This window comes from Castanea sativa, chromosome 11 (genome assembly GCF_040712315.1).
Source record: "Castanea sativa cultivar Marrone di Chiusa Pesio chromosome 11, ASM4071231v1".
Classification (NCBI taxonomy): Eukaryota; Viridiplantae; Streptophyta; class Magnoliopsida; order Fagales; family Fagaceae; genus Castanea; species Castanea sativa.
This window is the reverse complement of record NC_134023.1, coordinates 32,714,884-32,739,717: the sequence shown is the minus strand read 5'-3', so window position 1 is coordinate 32,739,717 and position 24,834 is coordinate 32,714,884. Positions and strand designations below refer to the sequence as shown.

The window sequence follows — 24,834 nt, the reverse complement described above, 5'->3', positions numbered from 1 at the left end:
ATATATATATATAGAGAGAGAGAGAGAGAGAGAGAGAGAGAGAGAGAGAGAGAGAGAGAGAGGTTAGACTAGGGACTATTTTAAATTAAGATTTGTTCCATAACCCTCCTTCCATCAAAGAGTTTAAATTTGTAATTTCAAGGTTTTTATTAACTAAAAGGGTTGTATTAATTGAGAGTTACTTAGAAATTGTTATTTACCATAATGTCTTTCACAAATAAAATTCTTAAGACATGAGTTTTCATTTATCTTTTAAATGCAGGCCACATAAAGTTTTCTTAAAATCTTATAGATACTACAAAGAAAGCTTTAAAATTACCACAGATTTTTCTATTTATATTTTATAAACTAATAATAAAAAGATAATTAAAATATTTATTTATTATATTTTAAAATTTACAATTACATTCATTGTTAAGTTACTATGTAAATATTATATGGTAAAATTTATAGTGTAAGTTTTACCCCAAAAAAAAATTATGGTATCTTTAGTCAAATTTTTTCAAATTTATTAGAGTGGCCTAATGAAAATCATAGTTCACCATTTTTTTTAACATGATCTCGTCACTTTTTTTCCGCAATTTACAATCCATCACTTCAACATATGAAAAATACGGAAAAAAAAAAAAAATTAGGCAGCATTCTCGATTTACATAATATGGATTTTGAAGTAAGCAATAAATTTCCAACATAAATAATACCAAACTTTTTTAAATATTGGTGTCCTCTTTCATGAGTTTGATCTGTTGAGCATTATCTTGTTTGTTTATTCTTATATTATTTTTATTTATACCACTAGTGGAAGATGAGCTTTCAAAGTATCGAATCACTGTGTATCACTATCACCCACTTTTCTATTCACTGTTCTTCTCAAAGTTAATTAATGACCAATGGAATCCTTTGGTGACTAACAAAAAAGTAAAACCACGGACAGGTATGGTTTAGTGGTTTTATGTGATACGCAAGATGTGCCGGGCGTGAGGTCCAAGGTTTAAGTCTGAATATAGACTCATTTGGGATACTTTCCTTAGTAGTTTAAGGTTCACTAATATCTCTCATGGAGCTGAAAAGTTATGGCGGAAGACCACCCAGTACGGCTCCAGACCCATCGAATAGGGTGTTACTATAGTACTATGGTCACGTCCAGGTAGAATTGTCACGCCCTGTACCCACCCATTCATAATAAAAAAAATAAAAAAATAAAAACCTAACAAAAAGAGAAAGGAAGTCCAATTTTTAAAATATAATATAAGATGACTCTTTTAGCTTTATGAATATATTATTATAAACTTTATGTTTAGTTCTTTTTGTTATATAAACAATAAACTAGTTATTTTTTCAACTCATGTCTAAAATGTTTGGTTTATAAGACATTTTTTTTACAATATGTGAGTTCACGTGTGGTAAGAAAGAGGTCTCACTAGAGAATTTCTTATATGTACTCGGCGTATAAGATACATTCTCTCTATTAAGAGCTTTCTCACTTATTAAAAAATGATTAATTAAAAAATAATAAAAAATTCTTCTAACCCTTGAGTCTTAAAAACATTCTTATGATTATTATCCCATTTTTCATAATTTTTTATAATGTTATTTATCTCTCATGTTGTCTTTACTATATATAATAGTAATGATTCTTGGTCCGATTGATAAATCTATAAAAATAAATAAATAAATGCATTCTTCAAGGGTACAAGAATGTTTTTATGTTTTTTAAATCCTTAATAATAATAATTGTGGGGTCATGGATTTTGGGATTTGGCCGAGAGCATGTAGTTTTGGCCAAGAAGCATGGGTGGTCCAAGTCCGAGGAGTACTATCTCCTCGGATAAAGCTAAACGCAAATCTGGTATAGATCCTAATGATCAAGGATGACCTTCCAGGAAGTTCTAATAATAGCAATGAGTATCATGAACGTACAAGAGGGATAAGGACTCAAAAATATCTAAGGGAAAGCTGCTACTACCGCATTAATGAGGAAGTGACCTTTGAACAGTATTATGGTAGCCTTACAGCCACCCTAGAAGACTTTTAGAGGGGGCTGATGGGACAAATATCAGCATAAACCATCAACTGTCCACATGTAGTCCACGTGTAGGGTAAGGATGAAGGGAGAGATGTAATATAAATAAGGGTAGAGATCCCAGAGAAGGAAGAGGATGAAAAAAGGAGAAGAGAAAGCATTGTAACAATCTCAACAACTCCTGTAACCATTGTCATCCAATATATACTAGAACAGAGCTCCTCGGACTGTGCCGAGGACAAAATTTCTCACACAAACCGGGTTCAATTCTTGTTGGCTCATCATCCAAAACCATATTAACTGTTATCCATGCACTAAAGCCTAGCTCTTTGACCCACTCTCTACAAATTTATTGTACTGGGTTCACTGGGCCAAGATCCCTTACATTTTGGGCTTGGTTTGAAAATCGTGTCCCTCAATTGGCTTCATCCGTGGGAAGAGCTTGTGTGATAGTGAGTGCAACGGTTAAATATGATAGGATTAGGCCTCCATCGGTAAGAGTCCCTGGGAAAAGCCATTATGGTGGCTAGTTTACTATGTGAGCAAGCCACTACATGAGGCACACAGTTGTTGTCCTAACTTAGCTTCCGCTCAGGTCTATACTACAAAGTACGGATTATACGGGGAGGATTGCTGAATGGGGCACAGTTTTGGGGGCTTCTGACATCAAGTACATGCCTCGTACCTCTGTCAAGGGCCATGTCCTCGCGAATTTGGTGGCCGAGTTCACCGAACCTCCATTAGAGGAAGTGGCAGCAACATATGAGCAATTCAAAGGGGCTTTGCGGCGGGGCTAGTTCTTTAAGGTATATATTGATATCTTCTAATCTATTGAAGTGGTTAAACAGAACCTTAGCTATGCCAAGTCCTCGGACCTCCTGCTTTAGGGAAATTAACACACACTGACATCTTTAGAAGTGGTTAAACAGAACTTTAGCTATGCCGGGTTCTCGGACCTCCTGCTTTGGGGAAATTAACACACACTGACATCTATTGAAGTGGTTAAACAGAACCTTAGTTATGTCGGGTCCTCGGACCTCCTATTTTGGGGAAATTAACACACACTAGCATCTTTAGAAGTGGTTAAACAGAACTTTAGCTATGCCAGGTCCTCGGACCTCCTGCTTTGGGGAAATTAACACACACTGACATCTATTGAAGTGGTTAAACAGAACTTTAACTATGTCGGGTCCTCGGACCTCTTATTTTGGGGAAATTAACACACACTGACATCTATTGAAGTGGTTAAACAGAACCTTAGTTATGCTGGGTCCTCGAACCTCTTACTTTGGAGAATTAACACATATTGGCATCTTTAGAAGTGGTTAAACAGAACGTTAGCTATGTCGGGTCCTCAGACCTCCTGCTAAGAAGAGTCTTAGTTATGCCGGGTCCTCGGACCTCCTGCTAAGAAGAGTCTTAGCTACGTTAGGTCCCACAGACCTCCTGTTAAGTGTTAAAAAGAGTCTTAGCTATGCCGGGTCCTCGGACCTCCTGCTAAGAAGAGTCTTAGCTATGTCGGGTCCTCGAATCTCCTGCTAAGAAGAGTCTTAGCTACGTCGGGTCCCACAAACCTCCTGCTAAAAAGAGTCTTGGCTATGCCGGGTCTTCGGACCTCCTGCTAAGAAGAGTCTTAGCTATGCCGGGTTCTCGGACCTCCTGCTTTGAGGAAATTAACACACACTGGCATCTATTAAAGTATTAAAAGAGTTTTATCTATGTCGGGTCCTCGGACCTCCTGCTAAGAAAAGTCTTAGTTATGTCGGGTCCTCAAACCTCATGCTTTGGGAAAATTAACACATAATGACATCTCTCTTCAAAGTGTTTAAACTATAACTCAATCATGTCTCGGTCCTCGGACCAGATGATGTGAGAAAGTTAACACTCCATGACATCTCTCTTCAAAGTGTTTAAACTATAACTCAATCATGCCTCGGTCCTCGGACCAAATGATGTGAGAAAGTTAACACTTCATGACATCTCTCTTCAAGGTATTTAAACTATAAACTTGATCATGCCTCGGTCCTCGGACCACATACTTTGGGGAATTATCATTCCACAACATCTATTTGTTTCTCACTAAGTGTCAAGACAGGCCCAAGATTATAACCAAATTCTTAGATTGGTAGCTCTGAAAGGAGCAATTCATAGTATGAATATGGGGCGCGTGAAACGACACTCCCACAGGTGTAAATCAAAGGATCAAAGCAGAATCAACTCTTAAGAATTCAAAACCCCACTTTTCTCCTCAGATGCGAGGAGAAAACTAGAGTTTTGAGGGGCTATTATGGGGTCATGGATTTTGGAATTTGGCCGAGAGCATGTGGTTTTGGCTGAGAAACATGGGTGGTTCGAGTCCGAGGAGTACTATCTCCTCGGATAAAGCTAAACGCAAATCTGGTATAGATCCTAATGATCAAGGATGACATTTCAGGAAGTTCTAATGATAGCAACGAGCATCATGAACGTATAAGAGGGATAAGGACTCAAAAATATCTAAGGAAAAGCTGCTACCACCGCATTAATGAGGAAGTGACCTCCGAACAGTATTATGGTAGTCTTACAGCCACCCCAGAAGACTTTTAGAGGGGGATGATGGGACAAGTATCAACATAAACCATCAACTGTCCACATGTAGTCCACGTGTAGGGTAAAGATGAAGGGAGAGATGTAATATAAATAAGGGTAGAGATCCCAGAGAAGGAAGAGGATGAAAAAAGGAGAAGAGAAAGCATTGTAACAATCTCAACAACTCCTGTAACCATTGTCATCCAATATATACTAGAACAGAGCTCCTTGGACTGTGCCGAGGACAAACTTTCTGGCACAAACTGGGTTCAATTCTTGTTGGCTCATCATCCAAAACCATATTAACTGTTATCCATACACTAAAGCCTAGCTCTTTGACCCACTCTCTACAAATCTATTGTACTGGGTTCACTGGGCCAAGATCCCTTATATTTTGGGCTTGGTTTGAAAATCGTGTCCCTATAATAATAATAATAATGGACTAAATTCTCTAGAATTGATAAGGTAACTCCATATAGAATTTTTTAGATTTTAATATTCAATTATATTTCAGATTTCACCAAATAATTAATGAGTTAAACAAATGCAAAAATAGGAATGTTTATCTAAAATGTTGATTATATGATAATCAAAAGTATTTATTTATTAATGAACAGTTAAGATCTCATCTAAATAACTATACAACTATATGTTGAAATTATGCTTAAAATTGGGATAGGAAGTTAGACTGTTAAACTCAGATAATAAAAATGGGTATGGGTAGGAGTTATGTTGGATTTGTGAAAAATGAGTCAGTTGAACCCTAACTTGCGAAAATAGAAGGTTGGCTTGGGTTGGTTAATGAATTATGTGGACCAACCCTTTTGTGGGGAGGGTGAAAATTCCTCTTTTCTTTAATGGGGTTTGGTATTGTTTCAAAATCTCATATAAAGCCTCAAACTCTCTCTCTCTCTCAAAAAAAAAAAAAAAAAAGTCTCTAACTCTCTCTTTCTACAAGTCTCAATTTCTTTGCTCCACTCTTCTTAATCTTTTCTCTTTAAGTAGTTGATCTACCTCCACTAGAACTACAGTTTACAATTCATTTTCTCCTCTTTGGTCTCACACTCTCACTTAGTAGCCAAATGATAGAATGAACCAGCTTAATTTGTCAATCTTTGATCTCCCTCTGTTTGTCAAGACCGCGACATATTGATCATAGATCTATCTTTGCGTTCAGCAGTAGATGACATTGTTTGTAATTTTTTCATCCAAAACCCTTGATTGTTAGTAAAAACCAATTCTTTATTATAAGGGATTTAGAATTCAAGAAATATATGATTTCATAATTGTGTTTATATATAAAGAATTGGTTTTCACGAAAAATGAAAAATCATAATTTTTCCTTGTATCTTTGAAATAACTTTCCTTTTGATTTTTTTAATTGCAATAAAAACCAAGCTCCAGTGGTTCACGTTTGGATAAATCAAGGCATGATAGGTTTTCAACCTATAATAATTGTGATTTTCTAAATAAATTAGTAGTTTTGGGAATATAATGACGGCTAATTTGACTTAGATATCACATTTTTTTTATATATTATTTTATGTTGATTTTTCCTTTTTATGGACTTTGATGATTGTTTGGCAGAGAATTTTAAGTCGATATGGTTTAGAGCAGGTGTCATTTGGCTTTTCTTGGTCAGAGTTTAAGTAGCTTGGATTTATTTAATAAATATAAAAGAACATAGTGATGGCATTGTTGCTTCCGTGAGGATGCTATTTAAAATTTCTATTTTATTTATTTATTCTAGATTTTACTCGTACCTAGTTGGATTAAACTACCTAACCCCCTTTGTCTCGTCTACAAATAGTCAAATATATTTTGTTTTTCCACGAGCATAAAAAAAAAAAACGTTTTTAGACTTTTAGTACAAGACTCTAAAATTCTAAATTCTAAAGTCATTGCTGTCACTTCACTTGTCACCGCAGGTATGGCAACCCAATGGAACTTGACCACATCACATACAAGAATCCAAAGCATTTATGAAGCTTCATATTAAAATTTAAAAAAAAAAAAAAAAAAAAAGAAAGAAAGAAAGAGAGAGAAAGAAAAGAAAAGATTGAGATGCTGAAACCATTTTACCTTGGTGGCTCAAATTCACAGTTGTAAAAGTCATAATACCTTTCTCTGCTTTTTGTTGACTTCAGAACTTTAATCATTCCTTCAGTCATTTCTATGTAAAAGAAATAGTAATTAATTATTACTCATCTGAATAGTTCAGACAGTATATTATGCTTGTACCTTTGCTGGAATAATTGACACCATGGTTCTTTATCAAATAGTTTAGGTTAGGCATGAATTTTGAAAACAAACTTGTCTTTGCACTCCTTGTTGCGCAATATGTGGGTGGTAGTGATTTTAATATTGGCTAGCTAAGTACTTACTCATATAAATGAATGGATGTTCTCTACAATGTTTAATAAGGGCTATGTTTATTAAACACAAATTATTTTACATAGTTTACAGAGCTCAAATAATTGCAACTATGACTTAAAATTAAGTCATAGTTACAGTAATTTGAGCTGTTAAGTCATAGTTACAGTTATTTGAGTTGTCTAAAACCGTGTGTAACAGTTTGTGTGGACAAGTATTTTCCGTAGAACAAACCATATATGCATGACACACATTGGCATATAGATATAGACTATAGTGCATACATGTGGTGTGGAGTGGTCAAAGTAACTTCAAATAATGCTCTTGCAGATTCCATCAGAACTGAATGAGGAAATAGGAACATGAAGGCCCATTAAAAAGATTTTGCTAGCAGTCACGGGCTTCATAGTTCATACTTCATGCAGTTTGTTCAAAAGGCATCTATATAATATAAAATTATAATAATTGCCACTGGAACAAGTTAGTGAACAGTGATCATCCCTCAAGGAATTTATATCTAGTCATACCATAAATGGTAGGTAGCCAACTTTCATTTAGGTCTTTCGTGCAACACCCTGCTAAGGTCGTGTTTTTAATTTATTTTCATATATTTTTTAACCTCAATACTGTACTAGTTAAGCTACCTAAAATCCGCATCTAAGATTGTGATAAAAGTCCACATCTAAGGTTGTGTTAAAAGTTTTGTTTCCTGATCTTTCTTTCTTTATTGAAAGATCAGGAAATAATTGAAAATTTGTAATTTGTAATTGAATTTAAATCCTGTTGTGAATTTTAATAGAGAGAGAGAGAGACTTGGTCCAGTGAAAGATAAGCATATAATTGTACAATTGTAATTTTTAAATAAATTTTAAGCCTGCAATTTAACACACAGAAAAACCAACCTGTTAAAAAGAAAATTTTAATTAAAGTTTGGAAGCAGCATGCCCTATCCATCCAGTATTGAAGAATAAAATTTGCAAAATTATAACCTTGCATCATAAACTTCTGAAAGGAAAAAGATTGAAGAACTTTAAAAATATATATCACATTGCCGGAGAAGGCTACATGAATATTTGGAAGCTAAAGCTGCAAACAGTGGTTCTACTTCAACAAAGTAGTAACATCTAACTGGTCATTCTCATTCCATACATTTCACAAGCCAATCTAAGTCACCAATGTCATACCCATCCAAACTTAAAATGACTATTTACGAAACTATTATACAGTAGACAAAACAAATATATGCATTCAACTGATACAAAAACAAACAAAAAGCACTATAATCTGTACAAGGAGGAGAAAATCTAGCAAATCAACATGCCGGCCAGCCGTGCCATTATTTTCCTTTTCCCATGTAACTGCTGTTTGAATCTAAATTCCTATTAATCTGGAGACATATCTGAAAACTGGCCCAGGATAAAGCAATGAAGAAGAGATGAGAGGACCAAGGCACTATTTTTACGTGTTTGATAACTTAATTTCTCTACTTCAAATTTTGGTATGGGAACAAAGGAATTAAACAACACTGCACTTTTGTATATGACTTTCACCAAACTACAAATAAATCTGGTGGGCATCACCAAATGATCAGTTACAAAACAAAAGAACTGCCAATGCATCTTTGGCACTTAGTTGGCAAGCTTGGTTGCAAACAGCTAAGAAACTTGTTTCTTGAAAGAGAATATGAGAAACTAATTACAGGTATTTTCAAAAGTCATTTCCTGTTACAATAAGAGAAAAACGTTTCATCAACAAGCAAGCATTAATAAAGATAAACACTCACATCTAGTTACTCAACCATTAGCAGTGCTGGTTCACTTAGTAATTTATTACCAACACTCCATGTCACAGTCATGATCATTAACAACTATTTTACCAAAAACAATCAGTGCTGCCAAAATTTATATTCATAGAAACATTTTTTTTATGAAACTACCTTCATAAATGCAGCAATGCCCTCTGGCGGGACTAAGAATAAACTATAGCAAGAGCCAAGCTAGATCATTAAAGGAAAATCAAGTTTACTTTAATGAAAAATTATATATTTTAAACATGTAAAAGAAGAATGATTTTAGTAAGATGATACGACAACATTAATTATCTGCACAAATTAAAGGATCTAGCTAGTTCTTGCTGCTTGAGAAAAAGATTGGGAATTTGGGAACGCAATGAAAATTACATAATATAAAAAGCATGGCCATCAATAGAACAATGGTTCTAATTGCAAGGATAAATGTCCAGAGAAAAATTTTCAAATCTTAAGGGGGCATAGAAAAGCCACAAACCTAGCTGTATTCCAGTTAATTTTGATAAATTGTTACAACAAATGTGGGAGGGGGGATTTGAACCCTGGTTCTCTCTATAAAGGAGACCAGTCAATGGCACTAAGGTACAAGGCTCTTGGCAAGCTGTATTCCAGTTAATAAGATAGCAAAAGATTAACAATGAACATATTTGTAAGAGGCAAATCTGATACCTGATCACATATTGGGCAGGCATCACTTCTTTCCATCCATTCAAGAATGCATGAGAGGTGAAAGTGGTGTTTACATCTCGTGACAATATTTGGATTTTCAGCATCATACTCTGCATTGGAGAACAAAAGTTTATCCATCAGCTACGAGCTTCAAATTTAGAAAAAACATTCAGAAAATTCTTGATTTTACTTCCCAAAACAAGCAAACTGGAAAAAGTTTAATCAACGAAAAGAAACACCAGTTTTCTGGTAATGCACCTTCAAGACAAATGGGACAGACATCTTCTTCTTCTGCTACAGATACATTGGGACAAGCATCTTCTTCTGCTACAGATACATTGGGACAAATATCTTCTTCTTTTGCTACAAATACATTAGGTTCATTAAAATTTGGAGCTTCTAACTTCCTTGGTGAGACACACAAAGAATTGGCTTGAGCTTTGCAATCTGATTCCTCAAGATCTTCACATGTAGTCAAAGTTTCAAAGCTACCGCCACTAACCGTTTCTCTGGCAGACTCAGATTCTGTTGATTGTGGATATCCCAAGACCAAATCATACGGCAAAGGTGCAGGAGGGGCTCGGTAAGTGTCAGGAGTTGATGCGTCCAGACCCAAATCAACCAGGAATTCAGCAGTGAGTGCAGAGGCTACACCATCATGAGATCTCAAGGACTCATGCTCTTCCAGAATTGGTGGACACTGCAGAAAAAGAATTAATTTTTTTCAAAAATGATATGTTAATAACATACAAATTCTCATGAGCCAATTTTAGCATAAACAAGCCAGCAAACATTTCAACTCCAAACTCCATATTGTCTTGTTGACCCATGAAAGGGCATTGGCAACAGTATGTATTACTATCTTAATGTGCCAGGTCATTTCCATGAAAAAAGAGAGGAAACTTTCAGTTCAAGTCCATCATTAGCCAAGGAGGAAGAAGCCAACCATGAAGAAATATAATGGTTACAGCTGCAACAATATAAATGTTCAGAGTATGTTTTCCAGCAGCAATTCAGAAAGCTTCACTTTCAATTTAAAATTTTAGCCTTCAAACTTCAAAATCTTAGAAACCAATAATAATAAAAATAATAAACTCATGTTCGAGTTTTCCCTTGTTCCAATCACAAAAATCAAAAAGACTAATCATACAAGTTGAGATAAAATTTTGTTAAAACCTACAAATTTTCTGGCTGATATGAGATGGCAGGAGAAGAAGGGAGCTACTGTTCCATACTTACATTGTCAGTCCACAAGAACCTTTCAGACGCCTTTGCCTATATTTTAATACAGCTTTTGTTGTCCTGGATTTGCCAATAATATGCTTCCAGGTGCTAAACTCATATCAACATTTAACCATAAACTTAAATTTGTTTATTATTCTTTCAGGGCATTTGATACGGAGTTAAAAGACAGCATGTTGCAAAGTGCAGACAAGAGGATTACAAACTTCAACTTGACTACTGCTTGCTGCCCCAGTTTTTCTTGTGTAGGAACATGTTAAAAGGTCTTCTTTGTTAGCCTTTTGATGTTGGGATTGAAAAACAATTTTTTAACAGGTTTTTAAACACCTTATTCTTGTCACAGACAATTAGCTGCAATATCTGTAAATGGACATGCACCCCACTGTACAACAAGCTCAACGCACAAATATCCAAATCAACTGTATTCTACTTATCAGAAATATATCACATAGCTTGCTCTCCTTTATTAAGAGAACCAAGGTTCAAATCTCCCATTGCCCATTGTTGTAACTATCAAATTATTTATAAAAAAAAATAATAATAAATAAATAAATAAACAAATCAAATCAACCGTATTCTGGAAAAAAAAAAAACCTTAGCTATAGAAATAATTCCCACCCTTAGGATACAAGAGACAAAGAAAACCTTCAGGAAAAAAAAAATGATGAAAAAGATACCAGGATGATCCTATTACTGAGCATGGTGGTCGTGTTGATGGTGCAATGTGTTATATATGTTGAGAAGGTAACTCAACAGAAAATCCATTTAGCAACACTCATGTTAGCATAAGTGACCTGATTTTTAGTGCCGACTAAGGAGGTCAAAGTCCCCTTTACAAAATTGGAATGTATTGGACTTGCAAAGGTGAATGTTTAGTTGACAAGATATATGTAGGATATGTCAGTCTCAACAAATAATACACCTCTTTGGAAATCCAGCATGACTATTATGACTTGGCTCATCCAATAGGAGTTTGCAATACTACAGGCTCCCTGATATTAGACTCTGGAAGGATTTCGGATCCAAAGTATGGCAGTAGTTAGAAAAGATTTCAAAAGAATTGCACAAATTCTATGGTAGACATCCTCAATTACTGCCAAAAGATACAGCACCCAAAAGGGAGTCATTGCCACGTATCAGTCTCCCAAATTTTTACAAAAAACTTCAATAGCAATAAAAGTTTCTGAATTTTCTTTAGTAATAGATAATAATTTTTTTTTTTTTTGAGAAGGAGTTATAGAAAATAACTTATTAAAGTATCTTGAAAAACCACCAACTGGTACCTCCTCCCCTTGCAAGTGCTTAGTGGTGGGTGAGGTTGTGGGTAGTGGGTTCAAGAACCACTGGGTGTGTGCATAACTTACCTTTGAAAAAATAAAAAATCTTGAAAAGCCAATCAGCTATAGCTCAACTGGCATGTCCTCCACTTATAAGTTCTATGTGGAGGGTGAGGTTGTGGGTTCAAGAACCATTGGATGTGTGTTTGACTTATCAATAATAAAAAAAAACCTTAAAACTTATCAATCCAAAAAAAAAAAAACTTGAAAAACCAATTCATAATAAATGAACAAGTCTTTAAAAAATTGGATCAGGAATAAAACTAAAAATAAACTAGATGAGAATTTCTGTGATTTTGTGAGTCAAATTCCACCTTGGATTTACTTCAAATGAACCCTGAGTTACCCCAAACAAGGAATGAAAAACATTTTGATGATTAGGGCAGTAAGTAGATCAGCATAGCATATGCAACATTGATAACAAGTCAAGCATGAGAAAAGAGGATCACATAATAAGAAAAATGCCAAACTATTGTAAAATTAGAGGGAACGTGTTGCTGACATAGTAATAGACAGGTGTTCCATGCAGATGAGCTTTTCTGGAAGAACAGCAGCAACCTCCCATCCCTGAAGTTATTCCTTTATCCAGCCCAAAATACCATTCATTGGTGCATTCTTTCTGTTATTTGGCATAAGATGGCAGAAAAATGCCACATATTCAGAGTAAATAAATGTTATCACAAGCACAATTTTCTAACAAAATCAAAACCCAGAGCAAAGATGTAAAAAGACAATAGAGATGTAAAATGTAAGCATGTAAGATAGGAAACGCAACCAGAAACAAGTGAAAAAACATTAGAACTAAGCTAGCCACAAACTTGAAGATGGAGGATAATGCCTAGAATCACTACAATCATAGCATGCAAAAGGGTATGCCAATTAAGTTTATTAGAATTTACAACCGAAAGTCAGAACTGAAAAGTGAAGAAAAATAGTTTGGCCGATGACAAACGCCATCAGTAAAATTCACAACTGTTCCTTGTTCTGAAAAATACAGCCTTTAAGCTCAGCAAGTATTTGTAAATAAAATATTGAACTGGGTTCATCGTGGACATAGCCTAATTGAGTCATCATAGCTAAACATACAAATCTGTACCTCCCTTCTGCAGTTTGTATACTTCAACAACCGTGGCTTTTTACTATCATTCCATGAATCCATGTAACTAAAATTACACAACCTAATATAAAGTTTTACTATGCACGCATAATTCAGCTCAAGGCTGTGTCTAACTTCACATTCATCTACTCTAAAGGCACAATATAAAGAAACTTAATACATATTCTGTACTTCTAATGTTTAAAAAATAGAATGAATATGAACTAGCAATAGGATTTTTAGCATTGCCACCACCCTTCCTCATCTCAAATGGACCAGAAGACGCCACACTTTCAAGTTTCAATCTTCAAATGTGTGTCTGTATTTATATACAAGCTTAATGTCAGAGACAAATCAAATTTGAGTACCCACATACTTCTTTGCAGGTCCTACACCTATCCAGCCAACTTTATTACAAGAAGTGATTAAAATTTGCTACAAGTTTCAAAGGTTAAAATAACAACCCTCATGGAAAAATAACTAATTGAAACAACAAAATAGGACTAAATTCAGAGACAGCTACAAGTCTACAACAAAACAAACGTCACCCAGAATTTATTATAAATAAAATAATAAAAAACTACTAAACAAGTGTAACATTTTGACAAAATTGATTGTAAAGCCCATAACTTTCCAATTCATATTCAGTAACAAATTTCACAAAAAGAAAACAAAAACCCAGATATTAAAGTTGGTAAGAAAGAAAAAAAAATGACATTTATATTGAAACAACAATCTGAAAACAACAAACTAATGAAAACCCATCACTTACAAAGGGAAAAACAGCAAAAGCTTACCACTGAAAAAAAGAGAGAGATATTGAAACAGCAGAGTTTGGAATGGGGGAAAGAGATATTGAAGAGGAGAAGTGTTTGAAACCTTTCCTACGTCATTTGTTTTTGTTTTGTTGTGCTTTGCTGCAACTGTGTTTGTGCACTCTCCACTCATACCTATCTCAAAAGCTTGACGGGTGTACAACTTCATTTTTTATTATTTTTTATCTAATATGCAAATAAAATAAGGGTTCGGTTAACATTTGTCTTTAGAGCACATATTAAACCATCAATTTTAAAAAAAATTTACTAGAAATTGAAAAAACGGTCAAATTTTTTTTAATTCAAAATAATATTTTTTTCAAAAATAGTATATTATTGTGTACTGAAGACACACGATAGTAAAATTCATAAAATAATATAGATAGTTTATAATATTGTTGATTATTTATATTTCCTTTAACGTGTAAAGTGGTAGTACTTTCTTTTTTCTTCTGCGTCTGTCTACTTCACTACTTGTGTAGGCTAAAGGGAAGTCAAGAATTTACAGTGAGAAAGTTTTGAAAACTGGGATGCTTTTCTAGGACCAACCATCGATAAAATAACAATAATAAATTGAAGGGATTTCTTGAATCATAAGCCTAGTTAGACTTGAATTTATGGGAATTTTTTATATAATAAAGATAGTTTTGTGTTTGGTAGAATAAAAATAATCCCAAAAGAAAACTATTTTTAATTAATAGGATAATCAGTTTGTTTTGATGAAAAACTTAAAAAAAGAGTTTATTTTTTTGTTAGTCAATTTTTTTTTTTTAAGAAAACAACTCTATTTTATGCCATGCTATATAAAAAAAACTGAGAGCTAATATTGAAATTATTGAAGACAATTCTACCTCAATTTTAAGAATGCTGTCAAATATAAGATAATGAGATAGTTTTTCAAAAAATACTTCTAAACATAAAAAAATGAGGCAATTTTCTAAAATAATATTTTTTGAAAATAACTCATTTTACAAAAAGGCTAAGGTCTAAACAAACCAACCAAATTCTTGTTTTCTATCATCAGTTTTTTTAATTCAAACAAAATAAATTAATAACTGAGGGCTATTGTTTAAGAATGACAACTTGTTATTCCTTGGCTCATTGCCCACGATTACAGCGGCGGCCCCGAGAATTTTTCTCAAGATATTTCTTAAAAATTATAAATTATACAATCTAATGAAAAGAGAAATTCATATATTAACAACAACAACAATAATAATAAAAAACACACGAATACATAAGGTTTACAATTGTCTTCTACGAGTTTTCATATTTTGAAATTGTTGCATGATAGTCTCATTATCAATACTACAAGCTACGTCTCTTTCAATGTACACAATCAAGTAATCATTTATCTACTGAATGTAGAATAAATTATAAAGCAAAATTTAATTTTATTGATATAAGATAAAACAGAGAGGGCTTCTAATTTTTTCTTAAAGGATCTACAAATAAAAAATTCTAAATTATTATATATAAACTTATTATTAAGGTGGCGCCGCCCCTGCGCGATTGGAAACTAGTTTGTAACTTTGAGTCCGTTTGGATAGAACTTATTGCTGAAAACTGAAAACTGAAAACTGAAAACACTGTAGCAAAATAATTTTAAAATGTGTGAATAGTATCGCGGGACCCATTTTTAATGAAAAAGTAGCTGAAAGTGAAATTTGTGGGTCCGTGAACAATGGCTGGTTGCACTGTTGACGGCCGACAGGTCAACATCTGCGGCTTTAAAAAAAAAAAAAAAAAAAAAAAAAGCTTGAAACGCAAAACGCAAAACGCAGCCTTGAATCCAAACACATTCTTTGTATGATTATATAGGGCCTATTCATTGCCGACGATTACAATATTAAAATTTAAGAAAAACTGTAGAGTCCAGCCAATATCCAAAGGTTTGTCCTTTGTCAGAGATTACACACTAATTTTGTTTTTTTTTTTTTTGGTAAACTAATTTTGTTATTTTGAATTCTATATTTTATAAAAATTACATGAGAGCATTGTCATCTGGGGCTCTAAAATGTGTTCTTAGCTAACATTGTCTTTTTTTGATTGAGATTAGCTACCATTGTCGAATGTATACTGTTCCTATATCTATATCTTAATTAAACACTAGTATTATTTTATTCCATCCTCAATTATTTTAATATCACCAAAATAATAGAGCGTATGATTTAGGGTGTGTAACAACACACCCTAAATCATACACTCTATTCTTAAAATAAAAGTGATGATATAAAATACAATAGAATTTTTTTCAAAAGAATAATTAAACATAGTGGTAATAGAATAAAATATATAATAATGGATGATGTATTGTTAAAATGATAATATAAAATAGATAAAGTTACTTTTGATGGTACAAAATACTTTTTTTTCTTTTACCTTCCGCAAATGTGGTTCAACGGTAGGAACTAGGAAGCCCTCGATAAGACCCATCACTTCAAACCAAATACTAAGAGGTCATGGGTTCGAGTATTGAGTACTAACTCATACTTCATAATATGCAAAAATTGTGGTAAGGGGGTCGAGTAGTGGCATGTCTTACTATGCGCTAGTGGTATCCACGAGCTTAGCAAAAAGACCAAATGACAATTTACCATGAGGGGTGAGGCTATGACTACACCCACAAGCCCTTTATTTTTTTCCTTTATACATATATATATATATATATATATATATATATATATATATATATATATAGTTGAATTCAAGTTACACCTGATGTAACTTCACAAGAGTTACACCTTTTGCGAATCGTTGATTACTATTAGATTTAAGGAACAAAAAACACTCATAGTAGTATCATTAATACTCCCTAGAAATTAGTGATTTAGACATTAACTCTTCTTATTAAAGGAAAGGAAAAAGGAAAAAAAAAAAAAAAACCACAGCATTAACTTTTTTTTTGTTTTCCATCCATATTATCATCTTCTTCCGCTTGTCTTTCTTTTTGCACTATACTTTCAGGCCTTCACCATTCATAAAATTCTCAAGATAAAATTGTAAATACAAGCTATCTTTATTTATTTTTAATAAACATGATTACCATTTTGCAAACTTATTTATTTGTCCATCTTTGTATTATGTAGCCAATATGATGGTAAAACAATAATATCACATTCAACCCTCAAAAAGCTAAATGTGACTGTTAAAACCATTTTCTTATGTTCATTGTGGTACTAGTTGTGTGCTTCAACTTTAGGCGATCTACATTGTGATTCTTTCTTGTATTTCTTATTCTAAAATTTTCCCAGAAGTCATTTAATAATCATCTGGTGTATTAATTCGTTTTTTTTTTCAAGTATCTATTGAATTAATTCTTTTATCCTTCAATAATTTTCTTATTAGTAATTACTTATGACAAGAAACTTAAGAACAACAACCAAAGATTTAAGAAGGGATTCAAACTCACTTGCATTATCTCCCAGATAGCCATTGCCCATGGCCTCATAATATAACAGCTAGAGATATCATAATACTCAATCTACTACCCTAGAGTTTCCCTAAGATGATGATATGGACAGAAAAAAAAAAAAAAAAATTAATGCTGTGGGTTTTTTTTTTTTTCCCTTTAATAAGAAGAGTAAATGCCTCAATCACTAATTTTTAAAGAGTAATAATGATACTATTATGAGTGTTTTTTGATCCTTAGATCTAATAGTAATCAACGGTTCACAAAAGGTGTAACTCTTGTGAAGTTACACCTGGTGTAATTTCACAAGAGTTACACCTTTTGTGAAGGTCACTTTTACAAGAGTTACACATTTTGTGAACCGTTGATTACTATTAGATCTAAGGGTCAAAAAACACTCATAATAGTATCATTATTACTCCTTAAAAATTAGTGATTTATGCATTAAGAAGTGGAGTTACACCTTTTGTGAACCGTTGATTACTATTAGATCTAAGGGTCAAAAAACACTCATAATAGTATCATTATTACTCCTTAAAATTTGTGATTTAGACATTAACTCTTCTTATTAAAGGAAAGGAAAAAAAAAAAAAAACCACAACATTAACTCTTTTTTTTTTTTTTCGTCCATATCATCGTCTTCTTCCTCTTGTCTTTCTTTTTGCACTATACTTTTAGGCCTCCACCATTCATAAAATTATCAAGATAAAATTGTAAATACAAGCTATCTTTATTTTTTTTTAATAAGCATGATTACCATTTTGCAAACTTATTTATTTGTCCATCTTTGTATTATGTAGCCAATATGATGGTAAAGCAATATTATCACATTCAACCCTCAAAAAGCTAAATGTGACTCTTAAAACCATTTTCTTATGTTCATTGTGGTACTAGTTGTGTGCTTCAACTTTAGGCAGTGTACATTGTGATTCTTTCTTGTATTTCTTATTCTAAAATTTTCCCAGAAGTCATTTAATAATCATCTGGTGTATTAATTCGTTTTTTTTTTCAAGTATCTATTGAATTAATTCTTTTATCCTTCAATAATTTTCTTATTAGTAATTACTTGTGACAAGAAACTTAAGAACAACAACCAAAGATTCAAGAAGGGATTCAAACTCACTTGCATTATCTCCCAGATAGCCATTGCCCATGGCCTCAGAATATAACAGCTAGAGATATCATAATACTCAATCTACAACCCTAGAGTTTCCCTAAGATGATGATATGGACGAAAAAAAAAAAAAGAGTTAATGCTTTGGGGTTTTTTTTTTTAATAAGAAGAGTTAATGCCTAAATCACTAATTTTTAAGAAGTAATAATAATACTACTATGAATATTTTTGAGTCTTTAGATCTAATAGTAATCAATGGTTCACAAAAGGTGTAACTCTTGTGAAGTTACACCAGGTGTAACTTGAACCCATCTCATATATATATATATATATATATATATATATATATATATATATATATATATATTACATTTTCTAATGTGAATGTTCCACAATATAACTTTTCTAATCTTCATCTAAATCCATTAAAAAGTCTGTGACAGAAGAAAATTTCTCTTGCCCACATTGTCTTCTTTGTTTTCCGTGTTATACTACCCTTTCTTAAAATTTCCTTTTCTAACGTAGAAAAATAGATAGCCCAACCCTCCTCTCCCCCAACCAACAAAAAAAGGGTATTGTTTGGATGTAAAAACACCAATGAACAATTTCCTTCAATTAAATAGGTTGCTCCTTCATAGCATTCTCATCCAAATTTTAATGGAAAAATCTACTTTTTCTATTATAATTATTTGCTCATATAATACACCTTACACCTAATATCCTAGACTCTTATCCTTTCTCTACTCCAAAAATATATTCTTTCTTTCCAATATTGGACATATTTCAAACTAAAAAATGTTGCTTTTCCTATAAACGTAAATTAATAAATAAATTGTATCTCATAATTTATAAAATAATTATTTATATAATGATATTACACAACGATTGTAAAATAGAGAATAAATTGAAAGATATTACCTTTTTGGTGTTTCAACGTATCTTGTAACATGGGAAATAAATTATTATTGCTAATTCCACGTGTTTCAACGTATCTCTTGAGATGATACGAACTGTTTACGGAATTTTACAGTATAGTAGATTAACATTAAGCACGTTGGCCTCCTAGAATACAACAAACCTAGACACCAAATTATATTGTAGGACGAGAAGCTCTTAAATAGTACTTTTTTTTTTTGAGAGAGTTTCAATCTATGACGTCCGCTCCTGATAATAGCTCTTTATTATCAGATCAAGACACCAATCAGTTTTTGGTGTAGGTGGGGATTGAACCCAAAATCTTTTATACAACCATTAGAGATTTTACCAGCTGAGAAAGTACTATTTGAGAAGCTCTTAAATAATACTTTCTTAAGCTAATAATATAGTGTAGTGGGGATATATTTTTTTCATAAAAGAAGAGGAAAAGTTACAGAATGTAGGGGTGAGAAGATAAAACAACACCTTTTCCCCCTTTCTTTTCATTTTTGGCCGAACATGAATGTCTATAAATATTGTAAGAATATATTGCATGTAACCTTTTTTTTTTTTTTTTTTAATGAGATAAAAGTTAGAAATAACTTCTCCTTTTTTATTGCTTTGACTAATTTAATCCTTACTAAGAAGCTTAACATATTACAAACGTTAACACTTAAAAAGTTTGAACATGAAAATGTTTAATAAGGAAAGTAATAAATTGATAGAATGGTTATTAGGAACGAGATACTACACAAGTTCAGTGAGAGGTTTCGATGATGAGATGATCAAATTGTAGGATTGACACGAGAATTGTAAGATCTTACTTTCCGATTAAAAAAAATACATTAAAAAAGACCTATAATTATAGTTCATAATATATGTTAAAGAAACATTCAACAAAAGTAATTTTTGACACAAATTAGTGAAATTACTAATAAAATATAAAATACCAAATAACAAATACATAAACAAAGCTCAAAGTTACAACTTACATGTATCAAGTTCTAAGTTCTAATATCACAAACATACAGTAGGTTTCAGTTAGCTCAACTGGTAAAGTCTCTGATGGTTGTATAAGAGATCTGGGGTTCAATCCCCGCCTACACCAAAAACTGATTAGTGTCTTGGTCTGATGATAAAGAGCAATCATCAGGAGCAAACGCCATAGTTTGAAACTCTCTCAAAAAAAAAAAAAAAAACCACAAACATACATAATATCTCACATAAACAACACAAAGCAAATAACAATGTTTCAAACAACACCACAAACACACTCAATAGTCAAGACCAAAATTTTGGTCATCTTCATTTGGGTTTCTCAAAGTAGGGTTGATCATTATTAACAACAATCGCATCATTTTTAGCAGCCACATGGCTCGCATCATCTATTAGATATCACCAAAATCTCTTAATTTTGTATTTGGAGGTTCATTCACTTCATTTTCATTGGCATTACCAAACTCAAATTCTTCACCAATAGCATGAACTTTTTTATCCTTATCGCACTTGCCCTTTACTCTCTACTTTCTTCTCTTCTTTTTAGTCTTTTGTAATTTTGTTGATTAGGTTATGGTGAGGTGAGCCTCAGGTTTTTTTTATTTTTTATGTTGATATATTTATCAATTTGAGCTATGTTGCTAAAGTGATCTATTTATTAGTTTTTTTTAATCAATTTAAGGCCTTTGGGCTCCATTTGGAGGCCAGAAATAAGTTAAAAAAAAAAAAAAAAAAATCCTTCATAGCACATAATTTTTGGTATCAGATTCTAAGATTCGGATCGAAATCCCACATAGATCCTATTTCAATACATATCCTAGAAAGATTGGGATCTTAGGATTCTGATAACTATGACCGATGGTTTTAAAGGCACTGCATATGAAAAATTTTCTAATCAATTAGTCATATCCAATGCATCTATGAGATATTATGCATATATGCTATTAATATATTTGTAAGTAAAGATGCCATTTAAATGATCATTTAATCAATAATTAAAATAAATTTTTTTATTATAAAAAATAGTTCAACATATATTGAAAAATTATTATGTACTTCGAGAGCATACTTCATTCCTCTCATATAGAGGTAAACCTCATGCCACAAAAAAAAAAAGATAAAAAATAACATTCACAATGGATTCTTCTAGAACATCCCCAATGTCGGTTTTCTCTAAAGCCTTCCACAAGCCCCTCTCAAGTATCAAAACCCACATCTAACAAAACTACAAAAATTTTGAACAAATTACACAAATCTACTTCCACAACCTAAATCTCAAATTGTTTATATATATATAGAGGTATACCTAAAAATTTTCATTCACATCTATATATACAATTAGAATTCAAATCCTAAGGCCTAGATGACTTCACAATGTTCAAAAAAATAAAATACTACTAAACCAAATTACTAAAATCAAAATAAAGTTAATTAGATGACAAGTCAGAGAGACTAAAGGTGAAGAATCGAAAAGAGAAATTGAAGAGCAGATGTCTGCGGAAGTCATATAGTCATATGGTTGTATGGTTGTATCTACCACCTGCAGACCAAGCCAAGGTCCTATTTTAAGTAAAGAGACTATGAGTGAGCCCTGATAAATTCCCTTTTTTCAAACTCAACATGGCCCCTAAAGAACCCCTTTTTTCAAACTCAAGTAAGGGTATGGACAAGGAGTAATTTGCAGTCACTAGTTTTTGGGCATCGACTAATGTTGGGCTTAGTGCTTACCAGGAGAAGCAAGTCTGGTATATTATGATAGGTCTTTTCATGCAGCTACCAACTTTTGTTCCTATGTAAGCTATCCATGCTTCTCATGAGGCCGAGATAAGAATAACCGAGCTGCAACTTCAATTGCATGACAAAATGGAGAAATATTGGGCGGCAATCAACATGGTCCCTATAGAGCACAACAAGGTCAAGCAAAGGTGGAGGAAGTCTGAGTTGTAGGGAGCTAAAAACAAGGTTTGGGAGGCCAACGAGACCTTTTGACAAGTGAAGAGCGAGCTTATGATAGTCGAGGATTGAGTCTGGCCACTGGAGAGAGGTGACAATTGCCAAAGATAGAGCCTAGCTAGCTGCTTGAACCATAGAGAGCTAAGCAAATAAGCAATGACCATACAAGCAAAAGGTTTAAAAAAAGAGTAGTGTTTATTACATACCTTTTATCTCGAACTCACGATTTCAATTCAAAATAAATTGTATTTAAAAGTTTTTTCCTTTCAAGAAAATGGAAGTTTCACATGATAGAAAACGATATAAAAATTAATGTTGAAAAGGGACCTAAACGAAATTGAAGCAAAACAGTTCAAATTGTCACAGCAAAGCAGTTCAAATTTGTCACATCTAGTTTAACTTCCCCAACCACGTGTTCAATCATTAAAATATGAACCTTAGGTTTGCCTTTACTTGCCATGAGTTTTCATCCCACAGTTGAAGCTGTCATTGGAAATGAATGTGTGGATGACATAACACAAATTTTCTTATGAAAAAACATTAAAAAAAAAACAAAAAACATGATTGGTTTGGAATCATAGTTTTACTCATTTAAGTGACTAAATAGCGAGCTGGATTTGATCATATGATGAATATCATTTCCACCGAGGAAAAAAAAACGCTGGTCTTGTTTTAATCATTTGGTCAAATCAACAACCCTTTATTATCATTACTTTCAACCTCTACTTGTTAGTAAGATGTATATAATGAGAATCATTAGAAGATGATAGCATCACACTTATTAACAGATTTCCAACATGTTTTTGTTACCTCATTCCTAGATAGATAGTGCTCTAATTAGTAATTAGAAGAGAAAAAACTAAACTCTCTCTCCAAAAATAAATAAATAAATAGAAGAAGAGAAAAAACTGATTGCAAAACTCTTTTTGAATTTTAATGGCTTTGATGGGCCATTATTAGTGGGCCTGGAAGAGTCTTGGGCTTGTGGATATCATTGGGCCCATTGTAGTCTTTCTCTTTCTCTATCTTCAATAAGAGATCATGGACTAGTAGTGTGGGATTAAGACGATGAGCTTTGGAGATGAATTTTTTAAGGCTCAGCTTTGATCTCCAACTTCCACTGTTTACTGATTCTCAAGCATTTCTATGCTTTGTCTGTTCCCTTCCATTTTCAAATTAAGAAAACCAAAAACCCTACAGATTTTTAAAAATTGGAGATATTGAATTGCAAAAGGTGAAATCGAAGGATTGAAATTGAACATAAAAGAGGGAATTGAGAGAAATTGACTTTACAGATGGGATTGGAGATAGACGCGAGGTGGGATTTCAGTTTAGAGTTCAAGAGAGGAGAGATTGACCAATTAGGATTTCATGACCAAGAGAGATTAAAAATTGGACTACTTCAAATAAATAAAAGTTTCAGTGGAAAATTTAATCATAATCTTAAAAATTGGTTGTTTATATCTTATTTGAAAAATATAAACATAAAATAAATTTATTACATCACAATAACAAAATTAAGTAAAAGAAGTAACAAAATATTTCTTTTTCTAAATCAAAATCTTTAAGATTGAACAATTTGTTTGAGACAAAATTTGGCTACAAACTTAATTATAGCACTACAACTCCAACTAATAAATTAATATGACTACATATTTTAAAAATCTAACAATTAGATTGCATGTTTTTTATGTTCTTAACACATATGTCAAATTTCGTGTCAATTGAATGTTATTTATTATTCGATTCATAAACTTATTTTTGTGCATAATTATAGACTACAAAAACTTAAAATTCAAAAATTTGATTGATGATATAACTATTGATTTTTAATTTTCTGAAAATTTTACAAACATGGAAAATATATGAAGAAAATCGTGGTTTTAATAACTGGTACGGTCAAAGAATTGCTTTTGCACCCAGTTCCTGGTTTTGACTGATTTTTAGCAATTTTAGGGGTTTTATGAATTAGATTGGTGCTCAATTCCTAGTCTGATTTTTAAAACTATGAAGAAAATGTAAACTAATAGTAGATTTGTCAAGATTCACATCCAAGAAAAATATGTAAGTGGTTTGTAGCTTGACCAAGTTTGTTGTCAAATTTCATCCATTTTTTTTTTATAGGTCATCAAGAATTAGGGTGTGTTTGGATATCGTTTATTGTTGAAAAGTGAAAACACTGTAGCAAAATAATTTTTAAATGTGTGAATAGTGTCGTGGGACCTAATTTTGAAGTTATTTTTGGTGAAAAAAGTACTTGCGAGTCCCGTGAACAGTGCACATGACCCACCAAAAAACCTTAAACGCTGAATGCTGGACACGCAAGACACTATCCAAACGTTCACTTAATAATTCGCATACACTATTCAAATAATATCCTTATTACAAATCTAAAAATGAACATAAATAGTATTAAACCTAGGTAGAAATTTAATATGCATCTAATTACATTACTTGAATTTATCATCCATGCTTAGGTATTGGTTATAAGCTAGTGTTATTTACAATTCAAAA

General features: G+C 32.6%; 1 protein-coding gene across 2 annotated transcripts; it reads right to left on the bottom strand.

Annotated features, from left to right (window-relative positions):
* Nucleotides 1-8,063: 8,063 nt before the first annotated feature.
* LOC142617242 (putative E3 ubiquitin-protein ligase RHB1A) lies at nt 8,064-14,083 on the bottom strand. 2 transcript variants are annotated; one of them, XM_075790012.1, is made up of 5 exons: nt 13,913-14,083; nt 12,522-12,638; nt 9,699-10,140; nt 9,441-9,550; nt 8,064-8,685 (listed from the first exon to the last, which is right to left on the bottom strand). In XM_075790012.1, exons 2-5 carry the CDS (start codon nt 12,582-12,584, stop codon nt 8,656-8,658), a joined length of 645 nt encoding a protein of 214 aa, XP_075646127.1. In that variant the 5' UTR covers nt 12,585-12,638; nt 13,913-14,083; the 3' UTR covers nt 8,064-8,655. The 2 variants fall into 2 exon arrangements, with proteins under 2 accessions (XP_075646127.1, XP_075646128.1); XM_075790013.1 differs by lacking the exon at nt 13,913-14,083 and adding an exon at nt 13,888-13,911.
* Between the last annotated feature and the right edge of the window lie 10,751 nt (nt 14,084-24,834).